The sequence below is a fragment of the Ahaetulla prasina genome, chromosome 1 (genome assembly GCF_028640845.1).
Source record: "Ahaetulla prasina isolate Xishuangbanna chromosome 1, ASM2864084v1, whole genome shotgun sequence".
Classification (NCBI taxonomy): Eukaryota; Metazoa; Chordata; class Lepidosauria; order Squamata; family Colubridae; genus Ahaetulla; species Ahaetulla prasina.
Genome location: NC_080539.1, coordinates 362057284 through 362083591, shown reverse-complemented (window position 1 = coordinate 362083591; position 26308 = coordinate 362057284). Strand labels below are relative to the sequence as shown.

At 45.2% G+C, this 26308-nt stretch overlaps 2 protein-coding genes across 2 annotated transcripts in view; one reads left to right on the top strand and one right to left on the bottom strand.

Moving 5' to 3' along the window:
* Positions 1 to 26308, bottom strand: part of NFIC (nuclear factor I C) — a 316258-nt gene that overhangs the window by 223828 nt on the left and 66122 nt on the right. The window lies entirely within an intron of this gene.
* The window catches only part of UNC13A (unc-13 homolog A), a 264443-nt gene continuing 240663 nt past the window's right edge, over positions 2529 to 26308 (top strand). Inside the window, exon 1 of the mRNA XM_058163052.1 lies at positions 2529 to 2553. Coding sequence (XP_058019035.1) covers positions 2532 to 2553 — 22 coding nt within the window. The 5' untranslated portion in view covers positions 2529 to 2531. The remainder of the gene's footprint in view (positions 2554 to 26308) is intronic.

Sequence of the window (26308 nt, the reverse complement as noted above, 5' to 3'; positions counted from 1 at the left end):
AGTTTTTTCCCAAATGCCATCACTCTGCTAAACAAATAATTCCCTCAACACTGTCAAACTATTTACTAAATCTGCACTACTATTAATCTTCTCATCGTTCCCATCACCAATCTCTTTCCACTTATGACTGTATGACTGTAACTTTGTTGCTGGTAATCCTTATGATTTATATTGATATTGATTGTTCCCGATTGCTTATTTGTACCCTATGCTTATCATTAAGTGTTGTATCATTAAGTGTTAAATTGTACCCTATGACCATCATTTGTGTTGTAAATGTTGTACCTTGATGAAAGTATCTTTTCTTTTATGTACGCTGAGAGCATATGCACCGACAAAGTCCTTGTGTGTCCTATCACACTTGGCCAATAAAAATTCTATTCTATTCTATTCTATAATGCAATGCCCCCCACATGCCCTGCCCCGATACATGCATGCATGACCCCTGCGCTCCCCCCCCATGTGCATGCGCGCACAACCCCCCACGGCCCGTTTTGGGCCTGGCAGGCCTCCCTGAAGCCTCCTGGGATGAAAAATGGGCCGCAGGTGAGGCGCACTGCACCCCCCCACAGCCCATTTTGACATGAGGGGGCTTACCGCTCCCCCATGCTCTCCCCACCCCCACACTTGCGCATGAGACCCCTTCCCGCCCCCACACATGTGCACGAGACCCTCCATGCATGAGCACATGTCTCTCGCATGTGCCCTGCCCCCGCACCAGAGACCCGAAAATCAGCTGGCTGGCGGGAGGTGCATGCGCATGCACAGTGGAGCTGAGCTGGGCGACGGCTTGCATGCCCACAGAGAGGGCTCCGCGTGCCACCTGTGGCATGTGTGCTACAGGTTCGTCATCATGGTCTTATAAGATCCAGTCTGAGTCGGTCCCCGGGACCAGAGGTTTAGTCTTCTGAGCTCACAGACTTGTGCTGGAGCCCATCTTCAGGGATCTTTTCTCTGTCTAAACCTCTGGTCCCATTGACTGCCCCAGATGTATCCTGCAACATTGTCATCGGACACATATATTCGCCTTCATTCAACAGAGTATTATGTATGCCACTTTGCTCTGAGAGGGAAAGCGGGGTATAAATCTAACAAATAAAGCATGTTTTGCAACCATTTCCAACGGGAAGAAATTCAGGTAATTGTGTGAAAAGAAGGACTAGGGGTGACATAATAGCAGTGTTCCAATATCTCAAGGGCTGCCACAAAGAAGAGGGAGTCAAGCTATTCTCCAAAGCACCTGAAGGCAGGACAAGAAGCAATGGATGGAAATTAATCAAGGAGAGAAGCAAGCTAGAACTAAGGAGAAGTTTCCTGAGAGTTAGAACAATTAACCAGGGGAACAGCTTGCCTCCAGAAGCTGTGAATGCTCTAACACTGGAAATTTTTAAGAAAATGTTGGATAGCCGTTTGTCTGAAATGGTGTAGGGTTTCCTGCCTGGGCAGGAGGTTGGACTAGAAGACCTCCAAGGTCCCTTCCAACTCTGTTATTATGTTATGTTATGTGTAACAAAATGCATCTCCTTCTCCTGCGTGTCCTTGAAAACTGCTCTCAGTCTGTGCAGAAAATACTGGCTAAATCTGTCAAATAGCCTCAATCTGATCAGGGACGGATCAGTAAAGCTGGCTGAGGAACTCTGGGAGTTGAAGTCCACAAGTCTTCAAGTTGCCAAGGTTGGAGACCCCTGTTCTAGAGCAGGGGTGTCAACAGTGGTGGGATTCAAATAATTTAACCAGCAGTTCTCTGCCCTAATGATTTCTTCCAACAATCAGTTCACCAAACTACTCAGAAAGTTAACAACCGGTTCTCCCAAAGTGGTGCAAACTGGCTGAATCCCACCACTGGGTGTCAGTGGTCCACAGGTGCTTAGATCTGGCCCAAGGGGCCACCCTAGACACAGCAAAGGACTGGCGCATGGTGCCTCTGCCAGCAAAAACGGAGCTCGAAGGGCCATGTGTGGCCTCCTGCCACCCTCTGCCAGTGAAAACGGAGCTCGGTGGCAGGAGGCCATCACAGCTGAAAATGGAGCTCAGGAGCTTGTTTTCATTGGCAGAGCGATTGGGCCACCACCGATACCCCTGAGTGAATTGTCAAGATGGCCGCCCACCCTGGCCACGCCCACCCTGCTCCGAGGCCAACATCCATCAATGAAATCGAGTTTGACACCCATTGTAGCGCAAAAGCAGCCGAGCATCTTCTGATAGCTGTTAGGCTCCTTCTCACCCCTGCCAAGTAATTGCAATTCCAGCCGTTTGTAGAGCTGAGTCCCACCCCCAGATGTGCATTGTTAAACAAGATGAAGTAACTAAATGCATAATGCTTGGCCCTTTTTTTTTTGGTTGAGCAACCCAAAGGTTGTTGTTTAGCAGATGTTCTAATTGTGCAAACTCCTGGAACATTTTCTGTAGCACGAGGAGTTTAGGAAACAGAAAAACCCGTGCATAAGAACATATTGTTCCAGAGTTAGATACAGATGTTTCCCAAATCAAATCTCTGGCTTGATCAGAAAGAAGGCACAACGCTGGCAACAATGGGCATCGTGAAAGCCTCAGGTGAGTCAACCGGTGCCAGGGAGAATATTACCAGCTTCCTTAAGCTGGAGGCCAAAGCAGATGGGTATAGCAGCCTTTGCTCATGGAAAAAGCAAAATCTGAAGGCTCATATCAAGCTGCTGGCACAATCTGGCTGATTTTCCACAAGATTGTCTTATTGTACGTGATAGGAAAAAAAAAACCCCACAGAATTAGTCATTCTAAAGTAGCAGGTAGCAATCAAAGGGCCACTGGTTTTTGAAACCTTCTCTGGAGTATCCGGATAAATGGGGCAATGTAAATTTCTAAACTTTCTTTCTTTGAAAAAGATGCAAGGGCCAAAAAATGAATTTATTCAGCTTTGCAGAGACCTAAGACACTCATTGCAACTCTTTAAAAAAACACCTCCAAGCACTTAGAAATTTTCAATCTAATTTTTCTTGGGGATTTCAGAGGGCTGTGGGGTTCTCTTTAGACTTCCAGGATTTGAGCCACCTGTTTCTTTTCTCACTTAAATTTCCTTCCCGAAACCTAAACCTTATATTAAGTGTGAATACATCTGCTGTGCCTAAGTGATGATATTGGCCACTCCCTGCTCCCAATAGACCCCAAGCAAGCTATGTAAAATTCAAGTGGAGCCCCCCCCTCAGTCAAGTTGTTTAAAATCAGTGTAATCATTGCCCCTTCTTCACATATAATCTTTAAAACCGTTGTTGATTTTCCAAAAGTAAACTTGGTGCTTTTAAAGTTGGATAAGATGCAAGCTGATGAATGTATGGAGGAAGATGGGCAGAATCCACTTAGGAGCCGCAAGTGAATGAGTATAAGAAACACATGTATTTTTGGATTCTGGATTTCTTTATTTTCTACTTTAAGCATTCTGATTTTCTCCTTGTCTTGCCGCTAGTTACTTGATGGAAGGCATCAGAATTCTCTCTTTGTTGCCATCTAATGGCTCTTGAATTTTTGCTGCTAGGTGCTAGTTGTCCTATGCCACGGGTGTCAAACTGGCAGCATCACATTGCCATCACATGACGTTTTGCGGTTTTTTTCCCCTTCATGGAGCTGGGGTGGGCATGGCCTGCATGTGACCCATCCGGCCCTTGGGCCGCCAGTTGGATACCCCTTATGCTTCCCCCACCTACGTACATATAGTCCTCAATTTACAACAGTAATTGAATCTGGAAGGACGGAATGTGGCAATCTGGAAACACAACATACAAATAAATAATACAATATTTGTCAACCCCATCACCACCCAAACATTGAGAAATGGAAGCACTATTTTGCATAAATTACTATTTTCTTTTGAACCACCCCAAAGGGTACAAAATAATTTTAAAACAGTCCCCTTTAATAATTTAAACAATGCACTTAAAAAATGAATGTAAATGCAAGTATTTCGTATTGACTCGTGAGGACCAAACTTACAATAACGCGGATAAAAACCACATAGAACACAGGGGCTAGTGAGAACGTTAGTTAGACGTGTGACGTATGCGGAAGCCAGAACATGACCAACCTTACGCCTACGGAAGGCGTAAATATGGCATGCAGTTGTTTCTGCAAGCACAAAGGAGGCTTCAATCAATTAATGGCAACTGCTTTGGCGAAACACAGAAAATGAGAGTTCCTGTGGCGGAGCAAAACTTTGAACGTAAGTGTTTGAATCGACTTGGTGACCCATAGCTAGTATATATCTCGCGATAGCAGAAGAAGCCATTTTGTGGCCAGGGTGTACCGTTGGATTACTCAGTACTGTCTGAACCCACTTCAGAAAGCATTCTTCATTCTGAACGCCAGGCACCTATCAGTTCTGCTGATGTCATTGTCTCCGCAATTACAAACCAATTGTTAAATACAATGGGCTTTGGCCAGGGGTGGGCTTCAAAAATTTTAGCAAGGGGTTGTCTGCCCTGTTGCTGGATGGGCGTGGCCATGGTGGGCGTGGCCTAGTTGGCCTCCTGCACCACGGAAGGAGGCCAACCTTTTTGCCCTCCCTGGGCTCCGAAGGCTTTCCTTGAGCCTCCGGAAGGGCGAAAATGGCCTCCCCAGGCTCCAGAGGCCCTCCTGAACTTCTGGTAGGCCCATTTTTCGCCCTCCCTGAGCCTCCACGTGCACTCTGTGTTAGATTCGGGCAATAACGAGGCAGGAGACCAGATGAGTAACAACAGCTCTTTACTATATGGTGAACCCAGCAACCGCAAACGGTAAAAACCCCTCCTTATATACAGTTCAGCTGGAGGCTATCAGCCAATTAGCAACGTGCTATTTCCCGCTCTATTTTCCCTCCAAAACCCTTAAAGATACATTACACTCCTCCCCTCCCAGAAAACTTTTTACCCCTATTTACATAAAATGAATAATTATTTTTCAACGTAGTCACGTAAGTACGCAGGGCGTCTCCTAACTCTTTCGGACCTGCGCAGTTCATTATCTGGGAGTGAGTCGAGCTGGCCGGAGGGACTGTTCGTTCCTCTCAGCTCCTCCACCAGGCCATCCGGCCTTGGATTACTGCAGAGTCGTTCCTGCTTTCCTTGGAGGGACGGTTGGTGTCGCTGGAACTCAGATAAGTCCTGCGGTTTTCTCGGGTTTGAGTTAGCTGTGGATTCAATTATTGGATAGTCAGGGCCTGTTTCGTCTGTTTCTAGACTGGTGGCTATTCTTTTCCTTAACTGGTCTATGTGGCGTTTCCAAACCCGGCCATCCTCTATTTCTACGAGATATGATTTGGGCCCGGTTGTTTCTAGGATTGTTCCCTTTTGCCAGTTTGGGCCTTCACCATAATTGTGTGCCCATACGGGACTCCCTACTGTCAATTCTCTTGTTTTGCCGGTGTTGTTTTGTACCCGTCTGGTGTGTAGTTCGGGTTTAACCGGTCTAACGGGCATCTAAGCTTTCTCCCCATCAGTAGCTCTGCTGGGCTGCGGCCAGTCGCTACACAAGGGGTTCTGTGTTGTACCGCTAAGAAGGTGTCAATTTTTAATTGCCAATCCCCGGGTCTGATTCTGGACAATGCCTCTTTTGCGCTCCGGACGAAACGCTCTGCAAGGCCGTTCGTCGCAGGGTGGAAAGGCGCCGAGAGGACATGTCGGATGCCCTCCTCCGCCAAGTACCCCTCAAAAAGGGTCGCCGTGAACTGTGGCCCGTTGTCTGAAACGAGTGTGTCTGGTAACCCGTGTGTTACAAAAGGTGCCGCAGGACTGAAATTACAGCCTCTGCGGTCATGGATTTCATTAGAATGATTTCCAGCCATTTGGAAAATCGTCTACCACCACTAAGAATGTTTGGCCGTGGAAGGGCCGGCAAAATCGATATGGATTCGGGACCATGGGCCCTGGGGTTTCTCCACTCTCGGATTGGGGCCGTTGGTGGTAGTGGTCTGGATTCCTGGCATGCTTGGCATTTCCCAACCCTATCGCTAATCTCCATGTCCATCAAGGGCCACCACACATAGCTCCTGGCTAAACCCTTCATTCTCACGATCCCAGGATGGCCTTCGTGCAGAAGTTCCAGAACTTTTTTCCGCAATTTCTCTGGGACTACCACCCTATCCCCCCAGAGCAGACACCCCCCTTGCACCGACAATTCCCCGCGCTTTTTTACAAATTCCCTAAAACGCTCACCCGGCGCAGCGGGCCATCCTCTTTGCACCCAACCCATTACAGTCCTTAATGTAATGTCCTTGTAAGCCGAGCCACCTCCTTGGAAGTGACTGGACCAGAGTCCAAAGAGTCAATTAACAAGACGGGTGTGCCCGGAGTGGGGTCTTCGATAGTCGCTGGTAAAGGGCATCTGCTCAAGGCGTCTGCATGCCCTAACTCCTTTCCTGGCCGATGTAGCAGTTTGTACGAATATGCAGCCAGAAAGATAGTCCATCGGGTCAATCTGGGCGAAAGTGCCACGGGCGTTGGTGATCGCCCGCCAGCAACCCTAGCAAGGGTCTATGGTCTGTGACGATTTCGAAGTCGCGACCGAAAACATATTCATGGAACTTCTTTACCCCGGAGACTATGGCCAAGGCTTCCCTATCCAACTGACTATAGTTCCTTTCAGCTGAGGACATTGTTCGGGAGTAAAACGCTATAGGGGCTTCTGTGCCATTTGGCAGCCTGTGGCTGAGCACAGCCCCCACCCCGTAGGGGGATGCATCACAAACTAGCACCAATGGTAGTGTGCTATTGTATTGTATCAATAGGCTATCGCTAGACAGGAGGTTTTTTATTGCTTCGAATGCTCTAGCTTCCGCCTTTCCCCAAGACCATGCAGCATTTTTTCCTAGTAATTTGTGTAGCGGCTCGGCTATGGTAGCCTTGTTTTTTAAAAAAACCGCGTAAAATTTACCAGACCCAAAAACGCCTGCAACTCTGTTTTGTTTTGGGGTGCTGGGGCCTTTCTGATTGCCCTAACCTTGCTCTCAGTGGGGTGGATCCTCCTGTCTATCCGGTAGCCCAGGAATTCTACGGATCCTACCCCGATCTGGCACTTGTTTAATTTGACTTTTAAACCGGCGGACCGGAAAATACTTAAAACTTTTCTCAGTCGCACCCCAAGTTCTTCCATATTGTCGGCGGATACCAGTACGTCATCAAAGTACGGTACCACCCGGGAGCCTGCAGAAGCCGCTCCATTAAATTTTGAAATAATCCTGGTGCCACACTGACCCCAAATTGTAACCTGGTGCATTTGAAAGCACCCCTGTGCGTTACGATTGTTTGAGCTTCGGCCGTGCTGCTATCTACGGGTAACTGCTGATAGGCTTGGGCCAAATCTAGTTTAGCAAAAACCTGCCCCTGCCCTAACGAGTGTAGCAAGTGTTGTACCACAGGGACGGGGTAAGCGTTTTTTTGCAAAGCTTTGTTAAGCGTCGCCTTGTAATCGGCGCAAATCCTGACTGACCCGTCTGGTTTCACTGGGGTGACTATTGGCGTCTCCCACTTCGCATGATCGACTGGCACTAGTATCCCCTGGCTTACTAGTTTGTCCAGTTCCCGGTCAATCTTGGGCTTCAGGGCGAAGGGAACCCTCCTAGCTTTTAAATGGATAGGGGCAACTTGAGGGTCTAGATTGAAGGAGATAGGGGTCCCCTTGTACTTGCCCAGGCAGTCTTTGAAAACGTCCTCGAACTCCTTCATGAGTTCGTCCTTGAGGTCGACTTCATTTCGGAAGACTCCGGTCACTCCCATGCCCAATGCCCGGAACCAGTCTAGTCCCAACAAACTCGGCAGAGTCCCATCGGCGATGGTGATGGGCAGAGTTTTTCGAACTGTCCATACTTGACGTGGACGGTCGTCGCCCCTCGGACAGGGACCCTGTCCCCTTGATAGACATGCACTCGTAGCTTCTGTGGCCGCAGTTTGCGTTTCGCGATAGCCGGCAAGTTTTTTTCTAAGTTGCTCCAGGACATGATCGTAATTGAAGATCCAGTGTCCACTTCCATTCGCACGGCACTCCTTCGATGAGTGTTTTAACAAAGATTTTTTTCTAGGCGTGTTGATGCCTGGCCCACTCTCACGGCGGTCTGATTCAACCGCGCCTTTTTCCCTTGACCAATCCCGGGCGTTTCACGGTTCCAGCGCTTTGATTGGTCGGTTTGAATTTTGGCGGGAAGGTTGGGGCGCTCGGCAGGCTTTCGCGATGTGCCCTTTTTTCACATCGCCGACACGTGGCATCCTTAAATTTGCAATGTTGCCGTTGGTGTTGGCCCCGCAACTCGCGCGTCGCCCGGTCTTCCTCTCCGGCCTCCCGGTGTGGAAGACTTCTTCCTCTTCCTCCTCTTCCGACTCGGCCTGGACTTCCTCGTTGTGGACCGGGGTTGTTTTCGCTGCCGCCCTGGCGCGACCGGCTTTGTAGTGTTTCTGCCGCTTGGGTAGACATCTCGTGAGCCCTTGCCTCGTCCAGGGCGATTGCGGCGTTAGGTTGCTTCTGGACAGCAGCCGCCGTCGCAAACGGATGTCCCTGACCCGCAAATTAGCTGGTCGAGCAACGCGTCTTCAAGTCTCGGTACTCACAATGGTTCGCGGCTTTCCTCAGTGCTGCCATGTACACACTGATGGACTCGCCCTCTTGCTGCATGCGCTGCCTTAATTCGAACCGTTGAGCGAACTTGGAAGGCGTTGGTGCATAGTGGGCTTTCAAAACAGTCTGCAGAGTTTGCCACGGTACCGCCTGTACGGCGTTGGCTCAAGCGATTCAGCGGTGTCGAAAACCTCGGGACCGCAGTGACTCAGGAAATCGCCCGTTTCCTGTTGTCCGAGACTCCTTGGAGCTCGTTGGCTTCGAGGAAACACTCGGCGAGCCATGTATGACCCCATTTTCTTTGGCTGGGTCGAATGGCGCTGGCGGTGTATAGCTGGACATCGTTGCTAACCGCCCTTATTTTGCTGGGTTCGTTCCTGGTGCTCTTTTGCCTCGAGATCCCACCTTCGTCGCCAGTGTTAGATTCGGGCAATAACGAGGCAGGAGACCAGATGAGTAACAACAGCTCTTTACTATATGGTGAACCCAGCAACCGCAAACGGTAAAAACCCCTCCTTATATACAGTTCAGCTGGAGGCTATCAGCCAATTAGCAACGTGCTATTTCCCGCTCTATTTTCCCTCCAAAACCCTTAAAGATACATTACACTCTGCACTTATCCGAATCTAAAACAGGCCATGTGGGTACTCCTGGGAGGGGTGGGGCAGGGTGGGTGGGGCAGGGTCAGCCAAGAGTGGGATTTGGGGGTTCTCCAAACTGCACAGAATCTTAGCTAGAGGTTCTCCCGAACCCCTGTGAGCCCCCAGCAGTCCACCCCTGGCTTTGGCACTGTTAGGTTGCCACTGTTATTGTAAGTTTGGTACTGACGAGTCAACACAAAATGCTTGCATCTACCACGGTTCATTTTTTAACTGAATTGTACAAAAGAATTGGAAGCCAATTGTTTGTTTGACATGCCACATGGAAATTCATATTCTCTTAAACCCAATATACAGATTTTCAAAAATTTGTGTTCTTTGAAGAACATCAAGCTATGTATTCTATTAGGGCAGTGGTTTTTTTTTTAATCTTGACAAGATAAAGATGTGTGGACTTCAACTTCCAGAATTCCCCAGCCAGCCATTCTGGGAGTTGAAGTCCACACATCTTTAAAGTTGCCAAGGTTGGGAAACACTGTATTAGAGGGATCTCTCTGTTGTTCATCACACAAATATTTTTGGAGATATAAATTTCTCCTATTAGAAGGAATCCAGGAGGTATATAAGCTGCAAGCCAGCACTGCACCCATCTCCCAAATCAGCCTTAGTAACTGCCAGAAGTAGAAGGCAAAAGAGTTTGGTTCTTGCCTGCCTGCCAAAAGATAGCCCGCCCCAGCTCAAAGATATCTCATCATAATTTAACAAAACTCTCCACCTGTACTATAAATTACTACTAAATTCCTGGAATTTGACCATGATGTGGCACGCACAAGCCCTCAGGTTATCTGACAGAGAGTAGCAAGCTTAGGCAACCTGTGGCATTTGCCTCTCCCTTCCCTACTACTCCTCCCTTTGCCATGTTCCTCATCCTTGATCCTGGCTAGTGCAAGATCCTCTGGATAAAAGGAAACCTGCTTCCTTTTTTTCCCCTTCCCTGCCTGGAAGTGAAAAGTTGTGGAAGGCATCTAAGGTCAGCTCAGACTTGTAGGCCTGGTGCCCCTCACTGATTAATAGTAAGGCATCATAGGACTTAGAATAATAGGGCTGGAAAGGACTTTGGAGGTCTTCCAGTCCATCCTCCTATGCCAGGGGAGTCAAACTCGATTTCATTGAGGGACGCATCAGGGTTGTGTTTGACCTTGGGGGGGCGGAGTCAGGTGTGCGTGGCCAGGGTAAGCATGGCCAGCTTGATGTCCACTTGTGTTTGTGTGGGACACCTGTGGTAGCCTAAGTGCTCTGCCGGCGAAAACAGGCTCCCCCGCTCTGTTTTTGGCTGCAACGGCCTCCTCCAACCCTCTGTCAGCAAAAACGTAACTCCATTTTCCCGAGCTTCATTTTTTGCTGGCAGAGACACAGCGGGCTGGTCCACTGTTTCCAGGGCAGCCCCGCAGGCCAGGTCTAAGCATCCCGCGGGCTGTATGCAGGCCGCTGGCCTTGAGTTTGACACTCCTGCCCTATGCTATTCTGTCTGTCTCTTCTTGAACATCTTCAGTGATGGACCCACAACTTCTGGAAGCAAGCTGTCCCACTGAATAATTGTTCTCACTGTCAGGAAATTTCCCCTCAGTTCTAGGTTGGATCTCTTTTTGATGATCTTCCACCATACTTCTTGTCCTGTCCTTGGCTGCTTTGGAGGATGTTGACTCTCTCTTCTCTGTGACAGCCCCACAAGTACTGGAAGACTGTATCATATCACCCCTAGTCCTTCTCTTCGTTACACTAGACCAATGGTGGGTTGCTACCGATTCACACCAGATCAAGCGAACCGGTAGTGGTAGTGGCGGGAGGCTCTGCCCACCCACCTGGACACTTCTGCGCATGCACAGAAGCACCACACACGTGCATGAGCGCACGCACACACACAAGCAAACCAACAAGCGACGGGATTTGGAGCCCGCCCCTAGACTAGACATACCTAATTCCCTCAATCGTTCATCATACAGTTTAGCCTCCAGACTCCTTATCATCAATGTTGCTCATCTCTGCACTCTTTCTAGAGTCTCGACATCTATTTTTGTATAATGGTGACCAGAACTGGACACAGTATTTCAATCAGGTTGAAGATTCCCCACTGGGGAATTATACTAGCGTTGTCCAGAACTGCAATGGTACCATCATTGTAGAGAACACAAAGGTGGCACCTTGGCCAGCTACCTGAGATTGTGAACTCTCCACTTAAGATAAGTGTCACCCACTTATTCCCTTAGTAGTATATTATTTATTTATTAATTAAGTAGATTTATGGTTGGAAGTATCAAGGTACCTTAGGAGCCATCATACCCCAATAGGATTGTCCCATCCCACTTGATCCAGTGTAAGAGGCCTACTCTGGATACCAGTTATTGTTGTTTTCAGCTTTTTTTTATTCTTTTATTTTTTTTTACAGATTGTATTATTTTTTAATGTTTTTAATTGTAAATTTTAATATGATTAAAACAAAAAGGAATGCCTTCTAAATCCTGAATTTAAATGCATTTAAATAATTTTGTTTAAAATAACATTTTACAAACTTAAATCCATTTTTAAATAATTATTTTAATTTAATAAGTAGGTCATATAAAGTGTTTTAAGCAATTTAAATAAATGGAAGCCTGATCTTCTCTCTCTCTCCTCAGTTCGAATTCTAAAAAGTTGTGGGGCCTTAGCCAGGCTGATGCCCTACTCTCAGTAGTCCTATGGGGTGCTAACAAAACATTCCTTTCTAACTGCTTTTATGTACATGTAAAGATGGCTTGGTAAAATCCCTATGGCACATGCTCCTTTGTTGATAGATATTTATCCCAGGGGTGCTCGACCCCTGGGCCATAGATTGGTACCAGTCTGTGGCCTGTTAGGAACTGGGCTGCACAGCTGGAGGTGAGCAGCAGGCAAGGGAATGAAACTAAAACCAAAATTTTTTTCAATCCCATTATAGCTTCAAACAGTCACTAAATGAAATGTTATAAGTCGAGGACTATCTATAGTACAAATTTTGATGATTGTCACTGTTATCCATTTGTGGGCCTTTTTTGCCATTGTTGTTCTATTGTCTTGTGCTTTTTTTGTATTGCTTTTAAATGTTCTGACTAAGGTCAACTGTTCAGACTTGCTGGGAGTCAGGCAGCATATAAATTTAATATAATATTTTTGGTCACACAGTCAGCCAGATGTTTAGACTGCATTTGGCATTTTTGTATGGTTGAAGGATATAAGCTGTTCCAAGTAAAGATGCCATTTGCAATTGGCTGATGGGGATTTAGTCAATTCCAATGGTGTTCAAGAGGTGCGCAGACGTTCTGAGCCTATTATTGGTATGATCTTTGCTTTCTTTTGCCATAGTCATTCTGTTTCTATTTTCAGGTCTTTATACTTGATTATTTTCTCCAGTTCTTTGTCTTTACATCTGCTGTTTCCAGGTGCTACAATCTCCACTATCCAGATTTTTTTTTTCTTTTAGCTTTGTAAGTAGACATACATTGTGCCCAGTGGTAGTGTTCAGCTGGTTCTATCAGTTTCGAGTGAACTGGTAGCAGCGGCTGTGGGAGGCTCCGCCCACTCACCTGGATGTCCTCACGTCCCGTTTTTGACGCTTTGCGCATGTGTGGAGGTGGCATGCTCATATTTGCGAACCGGTAGCCAAAATAAGTGAATACCACCCCTGATTTCACAGGTCAGGGAAACTGAGAAAACAGGGCCTGCTCTAGACCACATGATGATTCAATGAGACAAATGGAGATGATTCTCTATATATTATAAAGTCTGGGGTACTATATGATGTTATTATTTATAATTTATTGGTGTATTTTATGTCAAGTTTTTAATTTTATTAATTAGAGGCTTGTGTGTTTTTATTGTAATATTCTTTGTCCTAAAAGCTTTGATTTGATCCAACAGCCACTTGCTTGTGTGAAAAAGCTCAGAAACTCACAGTAGGCCTATCTGTGCACAATGTGAAGAAGTTTAAAAGATGATTTGTTAGTCATTTTGAAATAGTCGAAGATATGTCGTGCAAATAATGGATCAGATTTGTTCTGGACTTGGAGCCAAACCAGCTGGTAGATAAACAATCAGGATAAACTGTTTAGATGATTGTGGACTCCCTTTCATTAGAAGTTTTTAAACAGTGGTTGATTCATCCCATAATAGGAATTCTCTAACAGCAATTTTCTGTTATCAGCAGGGATTTTGATAGGATGTCCAGTAATGTTCATTCCAAATTAATGATTCTCAATAAATTGTTAATATCTTCCTACCAGAAATGCAATGTTTTTCAATGCAATTCATCTACATATCCAATAAAATATATTTCCAATACTGTCCTATTCTAAATTTCTTTTCCATACAAGAGTCTTATTTTAAACATGAAACCGGTGCATTAGAATTTTGCTATCATGCTATTTTTTTTTAAATTTCTATACTTGGATGTGGCATGTACATTTTTCCTCAGCTTTCCATCTGTTTCCTCTGTGTATTTTCTCCTCTCCATAAATAAAACACTACACAAAAGCAATTTATCGGATTGCACCTACAACTGTAACATATTTTTTTCATGTGCACGATCTGATACCAATGCTCCAGAGTGCAGCAATGCATTAGGTAAAACCTCACACAAAAGGAATCTCCATGCTGTCATATAAACCCAGGGTCCTATTTTGTTTTCCTTTGCAAGGTTTCCCACAGGGCACCTGTGAATATCAGTAATATAAAAAAGAAAATATATATATACAGATAAGGACTTACAGGAGCATGGTTTCAGTTGACGTACAGATTTCACTCTCCTGAACTTTCCCAATTCTCAGGTGATTCCTCCTTGCTGAGAAGTGTCTATTTTACACGCATCCTTCGCCACTGTAGTCACCTTTATGTTTTACAAGGAAATTCTTTGAGAATAGTGTGATCTTTTGAAGACCATCTTCTTACTGTACTGTCTTTTTGCTTTTTGCTGTCTTATGCCAGTACAATATTTTTCTCCATTGCTTTTTCTTCGCTGACGTCTCTGGCCCAGTAACTAGGTTGAAATAAGACGAGGGTCTGTATTTTTATTGATACAATTTGCTGCTCTGCACAGACTGTATTGATCCATTGAATCGTTTTCTATAGCGAGCTATACTTTCGCTAAGACCATTTTAAGGTGGGCGGCCTAAAGCAATTTATCTCTCCCACCATCCTCAACAAACTTTGAGTGCCTATGGTCCTATGGTTTAAACCAGGGGTCTCCAACCTTGGAGACTTTAAGTCTGGAGGACTTTAACTCCCAGAATTCCCCAGCCAGCAAAGGGGATTCTGGGAGTTGAAGTCCACCAGGCTTAAAGTTGCCAAGGTTGAAGACCCCTGGTTTAAACTACCTTCTATGTCATTTCTTATTTTTCTATCTATCTATCTATCATCTATCTATCTATCTATCTATCTATCTATCTATCTATCTATCTATCTATCTATCTACCATCCATCATCTATCTATCTATCTATCTATCTATCTATCTATCTATCTATCTCTATCTATCTACACGCTCCCTGCCTCTCTCTCCCTCTCCGTCTCTCTCTCTCCACCTATCCAGCTATCTAGCTATCTAATTCAATTTTTATAGCTGCACAACTCAACCAAGTGACTCCGGGCAGTGTACAACTCTAAAATTATAAAAACATTAAAACAGCCATTAAAATAAATAAATACAAACAGCAGACAAGGTGATTAATCAACTAACAGGAAAGGCAAGAGATGGAGTCCTTCATACATTCTGAGTCCAAGGCCCAGGTATAATATAAAACCATATTCTATGAAATTTCCACATTGGTAGGCACATTTTTTTTTTAAAAAAGTGATAAAGATAACATTTTTTTCATATATAACTGAAAGTTACTTTTGGCTATACAACTGCCTTTATTAGTGACCTTGTATTTGCCAGCTCCCCAATACATACATTTTTATTAGCAAGTTTTCTGATATACATATTTCTGAATGTAATTTTTGAGTTGAGAATTGCATTGTGAAGTTTAAAGAAGACTGAGTTGTGTTGCAATGCATTCCCGCAAAGAATGAATTAGGTTGTACTCGCTTTCTCTCTCTCTCTCTCTCTCTCTCTCTCTCACACACACACACACACACACACACACACAGCCCCCAAATGTTATTTTTGGAAACTTCTAACTTTCCCAAGTTTTAAAATCCTGAAAAATTAGGGTGGGATTCAACCCAGAAAGGCTGTGCTTTCTGCAATAGTGAGGTACATTCCTTGTACTGAGGCTGAGAAATGTTGTGAAGGAGAAGTCAGTGCCTACATTTATCATTTTTTATGTGCACATTTATTATTTACAACGACTCTTCCTCCTAAAACACTGATGCACAAAACAAGGCTCAAAGCACCATATGCACCTCCCCATATGTTATGTTCTGCCCTCAAAGTTCTCTAAAAACGTTATTAAATTTTATTTTGTTCTGTGACAGGAAAAGAAAATGCGTAAATACATGCCTGAGGAAAGTAAACAGGGAATGCTAACAGGAGTTTGCTATGGAGATCAAACAGGAGGTAGAAAGGAAAATTGATCTATGAAACTGTTTGTGGTAGGGAAGAATTGCTGAGCTGAGTTCATACCGAGAGTAGGTCCATCAATGGTTCCATATCAAACTGATGAGACACATCAAACGGGATGCTATAAAGGTGAGTCTTAGATCCCTTGCCTCCAATCCTTTACCTCTTTCCAAGTTGATTTGATGGAGCATAAAGGGAATATTTATCAATTTTTCAAATTGTATGATGTTGGATGGAATAACTAAACCCCTTTAAGACAGAAATAAAATTCAAAACTCTCTTGAGAAGATGGAGAATGGGGCTGACGGTGAACATCGTGAGGTTTAACATAGATGAGAGTAAAGGTCTTCAGGTTTTTTTTTTAATTTGAATTTATTTTTATTTGAATTTATATCCTGCCCTTCTCCGAAGACTCAGGGCGGCTTACATTGTGTTAAGCAATAGTCTCATCCATTTGTATATTATATACAAAGTCAACTTTTATTGCCCCCAACAATCTGGGTCCTCATTTTACCTACCTTATAAAGGATGGAAGGCTGAGTCAACCTTGGGCCTGGTGGGACTTGAACTTGCAGTAATTGCAAGCAGCTGTGTTAATAACAGACTGCATTAGTCTGTTGAGCCACCAGTTAGAAAACAAACATCAAATGCATGGGCGTAGGATAGAATACTGATAACAGGAAATTGAAAACTGAAGTATTTAGGGTAGTAGTAGCTGATTGCAAACTGAATAGGAGCCTGCAGTGTAATATTGCTGCAAAAGAGGCAAATGCAATTATATGCTTTCCAAACCACAGAAAGCAATTTAACTCTGTACTGCTTTGGTTAGACCCATAGCAAGTATTATTTTTCCCCCTGTTCTGGTCAGAGAAATTGGAACATTGTCTTGGTTACCATTATCAGAAAATCAGAGGCTAGAAACTAAATTGAATAAAGAAAGATTGAAGAAGGGAGGGTATCTGCAACTCTGAGGGTGGGGGTATGATAACATTCCTCAAATACCTGAAAGGATGTCTTATAAAAGAGAGCCCAAATGCTTCCTGATTCCAGAACAGCACATACAAAAATAATGGAAGAACGAGAAAGAGATTTAATGTCAGAAAAACCTTCCTAAGAACAAGAAGTGGTCAACAGTGGAATCCATTATCTAGAGAATTAGTGGACTCCATTCATTAGATCTATCTAAATGGAGCAAGCGAACTATAATGGTATGTTCAGATCCTAAGAGAGATGCACATCTGAATATCCATCTCTTAGCAATCACAGAACAGCCTCCTTTGCAGTTCACACAGAGGTTGTGAGTAAAAAAACTGAAAAAAGTCTCACCTTAGCAGCCTGGGAGATAAATCGGGTTCTAATGTGAAAGCGCTCCAGCTGCTGAAATTTCTGAAATGTTATTCTATTTTCTTCAATCTAAAGAAATCCCAGAGAGAATCTAGTTCTTTTTTTGTTTTGTTTTGTTGTTGTTGAAGAAGAAATTTGCTATGTGTTGAACTAAGAGGTTAGAGAGTTGCATATGTGGGAAGCTTTAATCTGGGTTTCTGTGCTGATCAGGAGGCTGGATTGGATGGCCATCAGCTCTCTTTGATGGCCTTCCAACTCTTATGGTTGAGATTTCTGTGGTACCTCCTGCTTGGCTCAAGATGTCATGTATGGTACATATGAGTTTTCATGTCAAATGATCTAAGTGCCAAAGCCCACTGCAACTACATAGCAAAAAGAGCTCTAAGAGTTGTAAACCTAATCTTGCGTAGCTTCTTTTCCAAAAACACCACACTACTAATCAGAGCATATAAAACATTTGCTAGACCAATTCTAGAATACAGCTCGCCTGTTTGGAATCCTCACCACATCTCTGACATCAATACAATTGAACGTGTCCAGAAATATTTTACAAGAAGAGTTCTCCATTTCTCTGAAAACAACAAAATACCTTACCCCACCAGACTTGAAATCATAGGCTTAGAAAACTTGGAACTCCGTCGCCTTCGACAAGACCTAAGTTTAACTCACAGAATCATCTATTGTAATGTCCTTCCTGTTAAGGACTACTTCAGCTTTAATTGCAATAATACTAGAGCAACAAATAGATTTAAACTTAATGTCAACCGCTTTAATCTAGATTGCAGAAAATATGACTTTTGTAACAGAATCATCAGTGCTTGGAATACTTTACCTGACTCTGTGGTCTCTTCCCATAATCCTAAAAGCTTTAACCAAAAACTTTCTACTATTGACCTCACCCCATTCCTAAGAGGACCATAAGGGGTGTGCATAAGCGCACAAACGTGCCTACCGTTCCTGTCCTATTGTTTTTCTTTTCTTCTTCCTATATATATATATGCTTATACCTCCTTATATTTACTCATATATGTGTTTATATACTATATAATTTTATTTTTTAACTTTTGCTGGAAGATGAACATGTTTAAATTCAGTTACTGATGATTGGCCCACTGTCTTCACTGGAAATTGCTTCCACTACTCTTTCTGTGAAATAATGCTTCCTAATGTTACTTTTGAACTGTCAGTTTTAGGTTATGCCTCCGTGTTCTTGATTTTTGCTTAATATTGAAAATACTACCTTCTAGAACAGGGGTCTCCAACTTTGGCAACTTTAAGACTTGTGGACTTCAATGCCCAGAATTCTTCAGCCAGCAAAGCTGGCTGAGGAATTCTGGAAGTTGAAGTCCACAAGTCTTAAAGTTTTCAAGGTTGGAGACCCCTGTTCTAGAACCTTATTCACACCCTTAAATGGTATATGGGAAAAGGGGGATCTCCAAAGAAGGAAGGATGCCCTACAATTGATCTATCTTCCTCTATTACTGTTAATTTGAATCACTCACATTGTATAAAAAAATAGAATCACTGTAAAAGAATGCAATTCTTACGGGCAATCCAGAAAGATTTTATACAGATAGTCCTAAACTTGTGACTACAACTGGAACCAGAATTTCCATTGCTGAGCAAAATCGTTGTTAAGTGAGCTTTTTTTTTTTTTGCCATGGCTGTTAGTTATTAAGGGAGTCACATGATTGTTAAGCAAATCTGATTTACCTCATTGATTTTGCTTGTCAGGTGGCATCTGGGAGAGTTGCAAAGGGATCACATGATCCCAGGACATTGCTACCATTGTAAATACATAACATAACATAACATAACAACAGAGTTGGAAGGGACCTTGGAGGCCTTCTAGTCCAACCCCCTGCCCAGGCAGGAAACCCTACACCATCTCAGTCAGATGGCTATCCAACATTTTCTTAAAAATTTCCAGTGTTGGAGCATTCACAACTTCTGCAGGCAAGTCATTCCACTTATTCTAACTGTCAGGAAATTTCTCCTTAGTTCTAAGTTGCTTCTTTCTTTGATCAGTTTCCACCCATTGCTTCTTGTTCTACCCTCAGGTGCTTTGGAGAACAGCCCGATTCCCTCTTCTTTGTGGCAACCCCTGAGATATTGGAACACTGCTATCATGTCTCCTCTAGTCCTTCTTTTTATTAAACTAGACATACCCAGTTCCTGCAACCGTTCTTCATATGTTTTAGCCTCCAGTCCCCTAATCATCTTTGTTGCTCTTCTCTGCACTCTTTCTAGAGTCTCAACATCTTTTTTACATCGTGGCAACCAAAACTGGATGCAATATTCCAAGTGTGGCCTTACCAAGGCATTATAAAGTGGTATTAACACTTCACGTGATCTTGATTCTATCCCACTGTTTATGCAGCCCAGAACTGTGTTGGCTTCTTTAACAGCTGCTGCACACTGCTGGCTCATATCTAAATGGTTATCCACTAGGACTCCAAGATCCCTCTCACAGGTACTACTATTGAGCAAGGTACCACATATACGGTACTGGTGCATTTTGTTTTTTTGGCCTAAATGTAGAACCTTACTTTTTTCACTGTTGAATTTCATTTTGTTAGATAGCGCCCAATGTTCAAGTCTGTCAAGATCTTTCTGTAACTTGAGCCTATCTTCTGGAGTGTTGGCTATTCCTGCCAGCTTGGTGTCATGTGCAAATTTGATGAGTTCCCCATCTATCCCCTCGTCCAAGTCATTGATGAAGATGTTGGGCCTAAAACAGAGCCTTGGGGTACTCCACTGCATACTTCCCTCCATGTGGATGTAGTTCTGTTGAGGACTACACGTTGTTGGTTGCCAAGTGCCTGAATTTTCTTGATGTGATCAAACAGGAACCGCAGTGGCGCAGTGGTTAGAGTGCAGCACTGCAGGCTACTTCTGCTGACTACCTTGTGCCTGCAATTTGGCAGTTCGAATCTTTCCAGGCACAAGGTTGACTCAGCCTTCCATCTTTCCAAGGTGGGTAAAATGAGGACCCAGATTGTTGGGGGCAAGAGGTTGACTCTGTAAAAGGCTTAAGAGAGGGCTGTAAAGTACTGTGAAGTGGTATGTAAGTCTAAATGCTATTGCTATTGCTATGTGACCATAGGAAGGCTGCAACGGTTGTAAATGCAAGGGCCAGTATGTAAGTCACATTTTTCAGTGTCATTGTAACTGAAAGGTCACCAAACAAATGGTTGTAAGTCAAGCACTACCTGTAGTCCAGCATTTCTCAACCTCAGTAACTTTCAAATGTATGCACCTAAATTCCCAGAATTCCCCAGCCAGAAAACTGGCTGGGGAATTCTGGGCTTTGAAGTTGATGCATCTTAAAGTTGCTGAGGTTGCTTCTTTCAATTTTTTTCCAGCCAAATTGCTTATCATTTCTCCATGCTCTTTATTCCCCTGCCCCCATGGATCCTATCAGTTTCAGGCAGCTTAGCTAAAAGGTCCCAAATGCATAGACAAATATAACATTGATATAAATACTGAATCAATGAGGGTTGGAAATTTGGGGACCGAGGAAGTTCTCTTCGTGAGATCATCTAGCTATGTAGCCCATCCCCAAGAAGGTCATTACAGAGGATAGAGCTAAGCTATTGCAGGATTTTTCACAACCCTGCACCAGTTGTGTTTGATCAAAGAGGCTCAGAGTCTTGCAATCGGCTGTGGCATTTGAGGAAGTCCACACGTCTCAAGTTGCTGAGTTTGAGAAACACTGCTCTAGTTGATAGTATCAAGGGCCACTGAGGCATCAAGTAAGAGCAGGACAGGTTAAGGCTCCATCCAGACCTTCACAGAGGTCATCCATCAGGATGACAAAAGCCACTTTAGTTCCCAGTCTTGGTTACCTGACTGGAAAGAGTCCAGACAAACCATTTCCTTGGGGGTCCCTGAAGTTGAAGGCATCTTAGCATCTTCTCAATAGCCTTCCCTAAAATGGGAAGGTTGGACATATGGAATGCAGATTTAAAAGGGAGCCCATGGAAGACTTGAAACAGACTTGGTTGGGTGTTGGGTCCCTACTGCATCTAAGGCCAAAATGGCTACTGATATCAGTCTTCATTGACCAGTGAGAGGGTAGAGTTATTAGATGACCTAAAGCAGGGGTGTCAAACTCAATTTCTTTGAGGGCCACATCAGGGTTGTGTTTGACCTCGGGAGGCTGGGGTAGGCGTGGCCGGGATGGGCATGGCCAGCTCAACATCACTTGTGTGGGGGCGCCTGTGGTGGCCTGAGCATTCTGCCAGTGAAAGTGGGCTCCCAAACTCTATTAGCCTCCTGCAACCCTCTGCCAGTGAAAACGGAGCTCGGGAGGGCTATGCATGGCCCTCCCAAGCTCCATTTCTGGCTGCAACAGCCTCCTGAAACCCTCTGCCAGAAAAAAATGGAGCTCACGAGGGCCGCTCTCAGCCTTCCTAAGCTCCATTTTCACTGGCAGAGGCACCACAGGCCAGTCCTTCGCTTTTTCCAGGGTGGCCCCACGGGCCAGATCTAAGCACCCATGGGCTGGATGTGGCCTGCGGGCCTTGAGTTTGACCCTAACCCTAACCCTGACCTGAAGTGTCCAATAGGAGCTGGACAGAACCCAACCTGAACTGTCAGTAATCCCAATGACCTGGGAAGTGTGCTTATTTGCATGCCCAGCAAACATTGTGGTGGGTTAAGGCAGTGATGGGATTCAGCCGGTTCGGATGAACCGGTAGCTAAATTGCTGGCTGGGCCCTTCCCGCCCCGCCTCTTCCAGGAGTCCCCAACACCCCATTTTCGCTCCCAGGAGGCTTCAGGGAGGCCTCCTACGCCCAAAATGGGGCATGGGGTGAGTCTGATAATGAAGATGAATGGCCTGTCATGCCTCCAGCCCCCGGCCCTGGCCCCATGCCCGGACAGGATGTCAGGAATGAACAAACAAACCTCACTCCTACAGCGTGTGAGCAGGGAGCCAGCCACGTGCTAGAATTACCGACAGCAGATCCAGCTGAAGAGAATTCACAGTAGGAGGATCCTTGCTTCCGGAGATCTGAGAGGCGACGCCAGCAGAAGGAAGGGAGGGGCAGGCCTGGATAAATGCTGAGTCATGGAGCCACACCCCACAGCCTATATAAAGGACTTGCTTGTGGCATTCCAACCTTGAGTCAAGCAAAGTCTCATCTAGTTTGCTGAAGTCACAACTTGGACTCCTGCCTGCCCTGTGAAACCTGGAAGGAATTTGGCAAAGCTGCAGAGGCTTCGTGGCCACGCTTGATACGGACTTCCTAGACCCGGTCGTTGGAGGGGGAGGGGGACACGACAGGGAGGGCAGCGCATCCATCCTCCCTCCCCGCAACCCTTTTTCCTCCCATCACACACCCTGGCCATGCCCACTATGGCTATACCACCCAGCAGGTCATTAGGGCAGAGAACCGGTTGTTAAATTATTTGAATCCCACCACTTGAGGTAAGGGAAAGGATTCTCCTTTCAAACTGGAACAGTCAAGGCCAACTTTAAATTGCCTTGGTTGCGAGCTGGGGAAAAGAGGAAGACAAAGTCATGAAGACCTTGAAAAAAAAATGGGGGGGGGGAGAAGGCAATTTCCGAGGATATTTTTGATGCAGTCAAAGGGGAAGTGAGGACATCTCTTTTGTATCTGCAGCACAAACCCTTGTGAGGACAAAGCTGCAAGCACCCCACAATGGTGGAATTGTAGCTGCAGGAAGTAGCTTATTAATTCCAGATGACATTTCCTCCCCACCCACCTCCATTTTTTTTTATTTCCTGTAATAGCAGCTTTCAGCAAGGAATGGGGAGGAATGATTGTGCGTGGCCGGGTGGAAGTGGAAGGTTTTCTGAGAAAAAGGAAGAAGGAAGTCCCGCAAACGCAAGCCGTCTGGCAAGGAAGCCTAACTCAAAGAAGAGGGGTTTGGCGGAAACTCTAGCATTTCATTCCCAGAAAGACAGATGCCTCAAAATCTTCCAAATCTTACACGGAGTTGAAAGCCACAGCTGTAGCGTTTCCACAACGTGTGGGAATAGCATTCCGTTATTTGCATAAAGGTATTCATGCCAAATAGGTTTGTAAGTTGCTTTGATTGCAAAAAGTTCAAAAATAGAGGTTCATTTAGGAGGCATTTTGGAGGCAGACAGGGTGGGAAAGCAGGCTATAAGTCAACGAAGCCGGATAGAGCTGAAAAGCTTTCCGGATGAAATTTCAGCAATTTCGGCCTCAGTTTACTCCACGGGGTTATTTTTAGGGAATTAAACTGAGGGGAGAGGGTCCCAGGGCAACATAGTACCCCGCTATCCTGGTTTTCCAGCATGTTTCAGTTTGAAAAAGACCGTCTGTCTGAAAGGAACCCCTGTCAGGTTGAAAGTAAAGATTAGGCTTTGGTGGTGAGTTGCCAGTGGTTAGAATCAGCCCTGCTCTTGTACATCAGAATCTAGGAGGGATCCATTACTATGAGGGGAACCTTTTTGCAAGCAGGAGCAGAACCCGAGATCTAACCAGCATGATTTATTAGATTAGATTTTTTAAAATTCTGCCTTTATCATTTGTATAAGTAATAAACATTGTTAATATTCCTTCCTCATTTTCTCCAGAACAACAATCCTGTGAGGTGACTTAGGCTGAGAGAAAATAACTAACCCAAAGCAACCCTGGTTGGTTTTCATGACTAAAGCAGGACTAGAACTCCCAGTCTCCTGGTGATTGGCCCAGAGCTACCCAGTTGGCTTTCATGCCTAAGGCGGGACTAGAACTCACAATCCTGGTGATTGGCTGAGAGCTACCCAGCTATCTTTCATGCCTAAGGCGGACTAAAACTCAGTCTCCCGGTGATTGGCCCAGAGCTATCCAACTGGCTTTCATGCATAAGGCAGGACTAGAACTCACAGTCTTGCTGTGATTGGCCCAGAGCTACCCAGCTATCTTTCATGCCTAAGGCGGGACTAGAACTCACAGACTCCCGGTGATTGGCCCAGAGCTACTCAGCTGGCTTTCATGCCTAAGGCAGGACTAGAACTCACAGACTCCTGGTGATTGGCCCAAAACTACCGAGCTGGCTTTCATGCCTAAAGCGGGACTATAACTAACAATCTCCTGGTTTTTAAGCAAGCCAACAGCTTTTTAATTTGTAATTTATGTTTTACCTGGACTATACACATTTCCATATTTATTAGATAGCTGTATCGGTAAATCTAACTCTCAGTCTCCTGGTGATTGGCCCAGACTCATCCAGCTGGTTTTCATGCCTAAAACCAGACTAGAATTCACCGTTCCCTGGTTTATAGTCCAGCACCGTAACCACTCCACCGAACTGGCTCTGATACTTGGTGAGCGGGGATTTTCTTGCCAGTTTCGGCCAGATGTATTCTCTGTCTGGGATTAGTGGAAAGCCAGGCCTCAAATGGCCTCGGTCTGTGTGTGTTTTTCCTGCATCTGGATCCATTCCCCACCAGCAGGAAATGTTGCAATCTGGGGCGGGGGGGGGGTGCAGAGAGAGAGAGCAAATGGCCCCCATCATTGCGGTGTTTATTGTCTGCAGGGAGAAGGTTTCTACACAGCTGTCAAGGTTTCCTTGGAAAAAGCCTTCGGAGGGTGCAGCAGGAGGTCACAAACAGCTGGAAGGGGGGGAACACGGCAGTTGGGCCGACCCCCTGCTCCCTTGTGCCCTCCCTGCCCCCTGGTGCTCTGCCACTCCCCTCTCTGCCATTGGCCCTGTCAGTAAATCAGTGTTATAAGAGAGAGAGAGAGAGAGAGAGAGAGAGCCACTGAATTAAACAAACAGAGGAGAGGCGGTTTATATAATCTACAGGACAGCTTGTCCTCAAACTCTTGCACGGATTAAAGGGTTGGCTACAGCTGTTGCTCATTAAACAGGCGGACTCCCCTCCCTTGCACGCCCCCCCTCCCAGAAGTGGCGTCCAAACCCCCCCCCCCCGCCTTCCCAGGGATGGCTGGTCCCCTTCCAAAAGCTCGCCTTCTCCAGAGGGGTGGGAATGGAGAGCAAAGACTTCCAGTATTTTATTGGATCACTATTTTTTTCTTGCCAAGTACTTTTTAACGAGGAACCTTGGTTTGGATGGAGGGGGCGGGAAAGGCAATTGAATTGTGGCGATTGTGTGTGTGTGTGTGTGTAAGCACTCCAAGCTTTGCTTGAGGGTTCGGTAGATTCCCATCAGGAAGTTGAACCCGTGCCAGATTTCAGAGCCTGTGCCCAGTGGCACAGGATATGGGGGGCGGCGGGGGAGGAACGCATTCCTGTGCGTTCGACCGAATGGAGCAAAGAAAAGAAAAGATCGGTCTTCTGGCTCTTTCCTTCGCTCCCCCCCCCCACTTTTGAAACTGGAGGCCTGCTTCATGCTTAGGCAGGGAAATTGGGGGGGGGGCGGAAATAATTTTAAATGTGCCAAATTGAAGGCAATCTCTTCTAGGAAAAGCTGCCCACTCCTTGTGAGTTGCTGTTCTGAATTGATCAGAAAGCAATGCCACATGAACAAGGCAGTGGGGGATTAAAAAAAACCAAAGAAACAAGCCCCCCCCCTCAGATACGCTCTGGATCAACAGTCGCCCTCTTCTTCAGAAGGAGGGTGAATGAAAGAGGCAGGAAGCCAAAGCATTCAGAGATACGGGGAGCAGGCTCCCCTGAATAGTAGATTGCTCGGATTGTTCTTTGGAATATTTAGAGAGCTGAACCATGTTGGATGCAATGGTGTGGGTAGTCCTTGCTTAATGACCATCTGCTTAATGATCATTTGAAGCTATGACAGACTCCACAAATTATACTTATAACCCAATTCCAGAGTTACATCAATTGCACACACACACTACAGTCACATGTCTGCATTTCGGGTGTTTGGCAAGCAGCTTGCCTTTACAGCCGGTATCAGTCTTCTGTGACCAGATTTTTACAATGTTTTTGCTGGTTTCTGATCTTTTCAGCCACTTTTGGCAAAAATCACCCTTAAGAATACATTGATTCACTCAGTGACTGTACAGTAGCACTCACTTAACAACCTGTGCAAAAAAAATAACAAAATTGGGTCTGGTTCCGTGGAAGCTTTGTCTTACAGCCGTCGTGACTTACGATGGAAAATTCTGGGAGAAGGGAAAGGCTTGTATGCATCTGTGCATTTGAAAAGGTGTGAAGAAACCAGAAAAATTATTCCGCAAAAATTAATTGGGAGGAAGGAAGATCAGAGCAGGAACTCATGCAGGTATGTGACAGGCATCTTTCTCTAGCAAGAACGAATGCTTTGGCTTTTCTTGACGG